This window comes from Cryptotermes secundus, unplaced genomic scaffold (genome assembly GCF_002891405.2).
Source record: "Cryptotermes secundus unplaced genomic scaffold, Csec_1.0 scaffold929, whole genome shotgun sequence".
In the NCBI taxonomy this organism is placed as follows: Eukaryota; Metazoa; Arthropoda; class Insecta; order Blattodea; family Kalotermitidae; genus Cryptotermes; species Cryptotermes secundus.
This window is the reverse complement of record NW_019725015.1, coordinates 574333-583586: the sequence shown is the minus strand read 5'-3', so window position 1 is coordinate 583586 and position 9254 is coordinate 574333. Positions and strand designations below refer to the sequence as shown.

Here is a 9254-nt window from a genome sequence, read left to right as displayed (position 1 = left end):
AATCCATAGTTCATAATAAAATGAAAGTAGGCATGGTAAACCATCTTCAGTATTTCCTGTGGCATAAAGGGCTTAATCGATCTCATTGCATAGCAAGCTGCACTTAATTTAGGTATAGTTTGTTCTATAACAGTATGAATGCAAATAAATATAAATATGAATATGAATATGTATTTTCCAAGACAGTGTACTGTCTACATATATTCCAAGGAATTTTGTATCAGGTGCTTCACAGATTAATTTGTTGGCATAACTGATGACCAGATCAATTTGGTGGCTGTTTTTAGTTAAGAATGGTATGTAATGGGTTTTATCAAAATTTAGTGAGATGGCATTGTTCCTATAATCTGACATGTGAAATGTTCCTTAGTAATAGCTGTTTCTACATCACTGTGTCCAGTGATCTAAGCTAGCTCTAATAGGCTCAGTGGTGTAAGAACCGTCCTCTTTTACACCAAACAACAGAAATAGATACACTTTCAAAGATGTTTTGTTTGAAAAAGTTCAACATGGTAGACAGTGTCCAAAATTGTAATCATGTTTACTGACAAACTAGTTTTGTGACATTTCCCATTGCAGGAGTTTTCATTGTAGCTGCCAAGCGAACACCATTTGGAACTTATGGTGGAAAGTTCCTGAAGAAAAGTATAACAGATCTGCAAGAGGTTGCAAATAAAGCAGCCATAACAGCTGCTGGACTGAAGCCTGAACACATTGACTCTGTCGTCATTGGCAATGTTAATGCAGTAAGTAAAGTGCTGTGCTACCTCTGAATATTGGCCCTCACACATTGCTGCCAACTGCCTAACAAAATATGTAGGATACTGGTAGTAATGGCATCACATCACATGAGAACTGATATCTCATACTTGTAGTTTTGTTAACTGTTATTCTTTATTGTGTCTCTTAGGAATACTTCCAACAAATTATGTAGGTTTTGTACCAGAAGTTGGACAGTAATGAGCCACAGTTTAAGAAACCATGCATCAGCTCATAGAAAATAATTAAACATACTAAAAATTAATGAGAACCAGGATAGCTCAGTCAGTATAGTGACTGGTTATGGGCTGGACTACCAAGGGGTCGGAGTTCGAGTCCCGTCTGGGTCAAGAATTTTCTCTTATCCATGTCATCCAGACTGGCTCTGGGGCCCACCCAGTCTCTTATGCAGTGGGTGCCAGGGGTTAAGCAGCTGGGTTGTGAAGCTGACCACTCACATCCAACTAATGCTGAAGTCAAGAAAATGTGAATCTATGCACCCACTCCCCCATATGTCTTCATGGCATAGCGCTTAATTAGGTAAGCACAGGGACAACTTTACCATTTACTAAAAATTATTATTCTGAGGTCAACTCTATTGAACAGTCTTTACAAAGGTTTAGGGAAAAGACTATATTTTGGATTGGTATGAAGAAAACATCCTAGGCCAAATGAATCCAGTGCACATCCTTTATCATTATTTCTTTCAGATCCATTTCAAGTGATAGCGTGGCGATATATCGACTGGCTACAGGCTGGACGACCAAGGGGTTGTAGTTCAAGTCCTAGTGGGGTCAAGAATTTTCTTTTCTCGACATCATTCACACTGGCTCTAGGGCCCACCCAGCCACCTATCCAATGGGTACCAGAGGGCTCTTTCCCCAGGGGCAAAGCGGCCAGGCCGTGAAGCTGACCATTCACCTCCAACTAGTGCTGAGGTCAAGAAAATGTGGATCTATACATCCACTCCCCCATACACCTTCACGGCATAGTGCTTAATTAGTTAAGAAGAGGGACAACTTTGCCTTTACAAAGATAACATTTATCTGACTGTCTTCTAGTATAGGCAAGCACTGAAGGCAGAAATATACATTAATACAGAATATGTGAACAAATGCAGAAAAAAAAGATAAGAGAAAATACACAAAGAACATAATACATAAAATCTGTTTGAAAATGTGATCATATATTCTTGCTGTCATTTATGGTCACTTAAGAGAAACTGGTGCAAATAGCATAAAATTTAACAGTCATTAATATTTATTTAATACACTTGTTCTGAACTGTCTTTGTGTCAATTTTCAGTATTCATCCTCAGATGGTGCATTCATGGCACGACACGCTGCACTGCGTGCAGGCATACCCATTGAGCGTCCAGCTGTCGCTGTGAACAGACTGTGTGGTTCAGGCTTCCAAGCTGTAGTCAGTGGGGCACAGGTAAGTAAATGCAAGAACTGTAAAGTCCTTAATCAGGGTCACCCAATGCCTGTTCTGCGAGTCTACATCATATACGGTTATTCCTCAGATACAATTCATATTGTATGTGGTCTTCTGGGTTATGACACTATGTTGTAGTTCAGTAAGTAGGTACCAGCATTTCAGAGAAACATACTGCCTCCAATTTCAGGGTGGTGTGGTACCCACCTGCCGGAGTACAACAGTGCCACAACTGAGAAGACCACAGTATGAATGTTCACTGTCATGAAAACTTTACATTTACAAATAAATGTCAATTACTGAAGTCAGAACCTGCACTGGGAACTACATAAAAAAAAATTGGTTGATTCAAACTGCCCCCATGACACAAAGAGTTGTGCAGTTTCCAGACAATAGGCTGTCTCCATATATCCCTTTACTATGGTGTGTAATCCCTTTTCTCTATATGCTGCAAAAAATAAAATTAAGAGTTAAATTATGAGGAGGAAGGATGCAGCGTACTCCTCCAGAACATTGACACATGTCTGCCAAACTATAAGGTGACAACCCACAAGACCGTAATATTAATATTCACTGCCGTGAGGCCTCAGATATCATTTCGACTGAATTAGCTTGGAACGGGGTCCAGTGTTTGGTTTTTGTGATCACAGTGGTGAACCTTCAGGTTCCATTAACAGGGAATTTCTTTATTAATAAAGCTAATGAATTAACTACATGTAGCTAATCCCATCTTCAGAAGCTACTCAAAAATTCCCCAGCGTTATATGGAACCTGAGTTTCAAGCTGCCATTGGCCCCTATACTGAGCCAGATGAATCCAGTCCGTATCCTTCAATCCTTTTGCTTTAAGACCCACTATAATATTACCCTACAGAGGCCTTCCTAGTGTTATTTATTCTTCAGGTTTTGACACTGTTACATACCCTGCTAATCACCCTCAAAGACAGTTTTTCTACATTATGTGTTTATTCTTCACTGGGTTTCCATAGTCTTGACTTGTATACTTTCTCTTGCAGAACATTTTAGTAGGAGACTCAAGTGTGGTGCTGACTGGTGGCACAGAAAACATGAGTCAGTCTCCCTTTGTGGTACGAGACACAAGGTTTGGAACAAGCCTTGGCACACCACTGCAACTGGAAGATTCACTGTGGGTTGGCCTCACTGACACCTACTGCAAGACTCCTATGGGACTAACAGCAGAGAACCTGGCTGAAAAATACAGTATCCCTCGAGAAGAGGTTGACCAATTTGCTCTTCGGTCTCAGACCTCATGGAAGAAAGGTATAGCTCCCCTTCATTGGTTTCTTTAGTGGTGCTTTCAGTATCCCAGATTATATAGTGTGAAGTGAGAGGGTGGTTTGTGAATAACAAATGGGAAAAGATATGGAAGAAAGAGCTACTAGCCCAGCATTTCCCTGAAGGAAGTGACCATGATTTGGTAACTCACTTGTCAATACAGTACTTAAAGACATGCATGGTAGGGCAGTTGGTACAGTTATGGAAACTGTATAGTTGTTTTTTTGTTATTTAATGATGATATCGGTATCATGACCATATAGCATCAATGATAGGATGATTTATGGATATGGAGAAATTGGTTGAAAATTGGCAGAAGAAACCAAAGTACTCAGAGAAAACCCACTGTCAAATTGAAGAGTTCTATCTTTTCTGATATGACAACATGCTACACAATGTTATATCCCAGAGGATAGAACTTTTCATAATCTCTGCTGCAGGAACCTCAGATACTACTGTTGCTACAGTGAATAACATAATGTGTCATGTAACAGTTTACCCCATGGTAACATTTCTTCTGATGCTGTGTATACTGTTTATAAATGAAAGAGTAAGACATTAAAACACAGAAGTAAAAGCAGCTAACATGTGACTTGAAGCAAGTTTGAAAGGATTTCTGTTGTCGCGATATTATAATGTACTGCATCTGCTGTCATCTCCATTCTGTAAGGGCATTTTACTTCTTTCTCTTCCTGATGGTAGAGTTATGTTTGAGACCTGGGTGTCTCGACAAAAGCTCTTTATACATTCCCATCCATCTTTTGCTTCCAGTTAATAATTCCCAGCTCTCTCAGATCCTTCCCTCCACCATCACATGTTTTATATCAACAGCTTTATAACAGTCAGTTTCTCAGTGAGCTCTGTATCACCTTTGATCATGTTAAAGTTATCCTCGTGCTGAATTAAGTGTCGTGCTATGAAGATGTATGGGGAGTGGAGTAGCTCCATACATTCTTAACCTTGGTAGTGGAGAGAGGTGAGTCATCAGCTTCACACCCCATTTGCTTTATCTCCGGGAAAAGAGCCCCCTGTACCAATTTCTTAGGAGGGCAGGTGAGCCCTGGCATTGGTCTGGATGGTATAACCAACTCCATGGAGCTGAATCCTTCTTGAGATGCCACCAGTTGCTCAACTTCTTCAGAATTTCTTAACATTTTGTATAACCCAGAGGAGTTTGCAAGAGCCCACCACTGGTCCCTATCCTGAGCCAGATGATTCCAGTCCATACCACCCCATCCTATTTCTCTAAGATCCATTTTTATATTGTCATTCCACATACAACTAGGTAGTCCTAGTGGTCTCTTTTCTACTGAAACCTGCATGCATTCCTCTTATCCTGTGCATGCTACATGCCCTGCGCATCTCATCCTTAACTTGATCATTCTAATTATATTTGGTGAAGAGTACAAGTTATGAAGCTCCTCCTTATGCAGTTTTCTCCAACCTCCCATCACTTCATACCTCTTTCATCCAAATATTATCCTCAGTATCCTGTTCTCAAATGCCATCAGTCTGTGTTCCTCCCTTAATGTCAGAGACAAAGTTTCACACCTATACAAAATTAGAGGCAAAATTATATGGAGAGGAGAAATATCTCTTGCTTGGAGCCCAACCCTGACTCTTTGGTCTTACACCCTGTAGCCCAGGCGGTACGTGTATCATGTGAGATATCCCAGCTGACCTTATATTCAAAGTATCTGAAAACTAAAAACTGCTTAATCAGATGTGTCACAGTTGTAGAGAAAATTGTGTGTTTGAACATTTTAGGTACTTGGGCTACTTGAAAGACTTTTTTTTTTTAAAAAAAAGGGGGTACATCATAAAGGAAAAGTTGAGAAACACTGTTCTAGGCCAGTGAAAAACTAATGCTATTAAATGTGACAGAACACAGGGAATGAGTGAGCATCTCTTGCAGCTCATGACAGTGGCTACTTTAAGGAGGAACTTGCTCCTGTTACAATTAAAGTGAAGGGAAAGGAGGAAGTTGTTGATGTGGATGAGCACCCCCGACCCCAGACCACACCTGAGGGACTGGCCAAGCTTCCAACAGTGTTCAAGAAGGGTGGAGTAGTCACGGCTGGATCTTCATCTGTAAGTATGACAAACAGCAGGCATGTCTGTGTCATTCTTCTACCCAGTTGGCTTGCTCCTGATGTCTGCTTGCAATTTCAGGGTATCTGTGATGGGGCAGGTGCTGTTATTCTTGCTAGTGAAAAAGCTGTCAATGAGTTGGGACTAAAACCACTGGCCCGTCTTGTAGCATACAGCATTGTTGGGGTAGAGCCCACTATCATGGGCATTGGACCTGCTCCAGCCATTCAGAGGATTCTGAAGATCTCTGGAAAGAAACTGAGTGATATCGACTTGGTTGAGGTAAATTCTTCACGTACTGATGAGAGAGAACTTATTCTTGAGACTGGTTTCCAGAATAGTTGCCAATTGCCCTGGCATAGGAACTCTTTCAAAGTTCATTGGCTTACGGAGTAGGTGAGCTCATTCATATCTTCTACATCTTCAGTGGACAGAAATAAGAATTTACACACTGTCTTTATTTTGTTTCCATGATTTGGAATTAGATCTCCAGTTCCTTTGTGTGCTGTCATCTGGATAATGTGCTCAAGTGATCAAGTGATGTACCACTTTTGCATTGCTTGCTTAGTTTATTAAAAATGAAAAAATTATGTTCCTTGACAGTGTGCTATCTCCCATTGGTCCACTTTCATGCCCCTTGACAGTGTGCTATCTCCCATTGGCCCACTTAACATGCCCCTTGACAGTGTGTTATCTCCCATTGGCCCACTTCCATTTCCCTATATCTGTACCATAACTTCACCTTGTGGCTCAATCCTCCAATCTGAAGGTGGTAGCAGCAGCTTTCTCTGAAGTTTTGGTAACTTTCTATCAGATTACACAATGTCAAATCTCAGAAGATGGTAATCTTCAGATTACCTGCTGTGAGTACCTCAGAACTCATATGTGCCAATGTTCTCCATGCACCAGTGTGGCATCTGCTGGTACTTATTCTTTATTTTTCCCAGAGATATAGTTCAGATTTGTCAAAAGTATACTTTTTACATAGATTATGTGTCTGCAGTTTGGTTGAATGCCTAGTAGTTAGACAAAGACAAAACAAATCAGTTCTGTGTTGCTGTGACTCACATCAGACTGTAACCTCCAGACAAACATGACAGCAGGAGAAGAACATTCATCCAGATCTTACCATCTGTTATTCCCCATTTTACATTACTCATATATAAAAATAAAATATGATCCCTGTGTCGCACCTGCTTCAAGGATAGTTGGTTGGTTATTTAAAGACGCTGTAATATTGAGAATGTATAGCACTGAATGATAGAATGATTGATTAGTAATGAACTGGAAAGGATTTGAAAGGAAGTGTGTGTGTGGCCTGATTGAGGTAGTAACCCAGAATTTGCCTGCAGGGACTGAGGAAACCCACAAGAAATCTAAGGTATGGAGTGCCAGTATTTCAGTTGTGATTCGAACCCAGCAATTCTTGAATACAAGTCTAGTGCATTAGACTGGATTTCAGCTGTCATGTCATGATACAAATAAATGATCTATCATATCGAGAACTTGTAGAGAATGGAAAGTAAAGAAAGACGTTGAGACATTCAGGCAATGTTCAAGTATTTATGAAGATGGAACTATCATCCCTTGCAGATTAATGAAGCCTTTGGTGCTCAGACACTGGCATGTCAGAAGGAACTGAAACTAGACCTGGAGAAGCTGAATGTGAATGGGGGAGCCATTGCACTGGGACATCCCCTTGGTGCCTCAGGAGCACGCATAACAACACACCTCGTGCACGAGCTTAGGTAAGCATACACTAATGTACCTTTCCCTCTGACACAGCATGAAATCTTGAAATAACTCATTGTCATGATAGGTCTGCTGCATACCTTCATCATTATTATGATTATGTAATTTAGTTACAAGTCACTTAGATAAGAAGCAATTGATAAGACTGTTTGTTTACACCAGGAGGAGAAAGGCCAAGTTTGGCATTGGCTCCGCATGCATTGGAGGAGGGCAAGGCATAGCCGTGCTGCTTGAGAGCATCCAGTGAGCGGACTGTATTACCAACAGCACACAGTGTTTGCACAGTAATCACTTGGCCTTCGACATGAAACTGTGACACATTCACAGTTTATACATTTGGGATATATATATATATATACATATATAAACAGCTACTAAAATTGACCTTTATATTGTAGACTTGTTGCGTATGGCACCTCTGTAGTCTCATAGGTGTTTAGATACATTTTACAGGAATTTGCTGACCCCCAAATTCGGTACAGAAGTGGAGGCAGTAGGTTCCTCCAAAAGAATGGTAACCATCTATCAGACTGCAGGATGTCATAACCAAGAAAGCCACAGTCTAAAATTTCACCACCACAAAACTATCATATCTCACATAAAACTGACGTTGCCCATATATTGCCACTTTCAAGTGATGTTACAGATTTGCTCAGTTTGTGGAAATAAACTGATCAGATACATATTATTGAGCTTCCGACAGGAAACAAGCTAATGTGGCGGGTCGTATGGATATGAGACATTAGCACAAAGATTGAGCAAAACAGGAGGTGGACTAAACTAAGCTTTCACATGGGTATAATAAAATCTTGAGCCACACAAATAAACAAGTTCACCACCAACAAAGTATTTTATATATATTTTGATATTTTCTACAAGTAAAAATTTTTCTTGTATGTACAAACACAGTTTGTAATAAAATGCTTCCAAACTATACAATTATCACAGACAGTAAAATTATTCTAAATCTTAGTTTTCCTGAGATCTCTTCCAGTAATATCTACGCAACTTGATGTTGTTCTCGATTTTGCCTCACGCCTTTCTGAACAAGATTTTTGTGATAGTATGGAAATTAGCTGTGTAAAATGCCAAATGTTGACCGATTATTTGAAAGTTGCACTCACGGAACTGAAATCTGCTCAGAAAATAATTAGGATCTTGCATGATGAAAGAGTAGAACAGAATAACCTCAAAAACCAAGTGAACCTGTCAAATGCAACTAATAGGAAACCAGATGATGTACGGTTTTCGAAGATGAAGAAGACTACAAAAGACAACCATAATAGTAATTATGTGGATAAGGTAAAACATAAAATTAGAATAGTAGGAGACAGCCATGCAAGAGGTTTGGCTAATGAGTTAAAGTATAACCTTACTCTTGAATTTAACTCTCAGGGAGTAGTGAAACCTGGATCTTCATTAGAACAATTAGTAAATATTTCTGATACGGACATGAAGAATTTAACAATGAGTGATGTATGTGTTGTGTGGGGAGGTTCAATGGACGTTGGCCGAAATGAGACAAAATTGGGAATTCGTGCGTTAAAAGAGTTTGTTAGCTCTCTTAATCATACAAACGTTGTGGTGATAAATGTTCCTTATAGACATGATCTCGCTCCAAATTCCTGTGTAAATTGTGAAGTTCAACTGTTTAATAGAAGACTTGAAAAACTAAAAAGGGCATATTCTAATCTTTCAGTGGTAACAGTAGACTCTACGCGTGAGTTATTCACAAGACAGGGTTATCATCTAAATTCTCAAGGGAAAGAACATATTGCAAGAAGAGTAGCTTCAGTGATAAAGGATTTGTTTAGTGCTAACGATTCGAAACCAATTGTATTAAAGTGGAGTTATCTGGATGAAATGCAGAGCCATTTAAATGAAAAGCAGACGTCTGGTGTTGAGGTTGTTGAAGGGAAT

General features: G+C 39.8%; 1 protein-coding gene across 1 annotated transcript in view; it reads left to right on the top strand.

The window, feature by feature from the left end:
- The window catches only part of LOC111863264 (3-ketoacyl-CoA thiolase, mitochondrial), a 10652-nt gene extending 2377 nt beyond the window's left edge, over positions 1-8275 (top strand). The window contains exons 2-8 of the mRNA XM_023849426.2: positions 580-746; positions 2065-2196; positions 3212-3476; positions 5407-5582; positions 5664-5864; positions 7176-7330; positions 7497-8275. Of these exons, the coding sequence (XP_023705194.1) occupies positions 580-746; positions 2065-2196; positions 3212-3476; positions 5407-5582; positions 5664-5864; positions 7176-7330; positions 7497-7581 (1181 nt within the window). The 3' untranslated portion in view covers positions 7582-8275. The remainder of the gene's footprint in view (positions 1-579; positions 747-2064; positions 2197-3211; positions 3477-5406; positions 5583-5663; positions 5865-7175; positions 7331-7496) is intronic.
- The last annotated feature ends 979 nt before the right edge of the window (positions 8276-9254 follow it).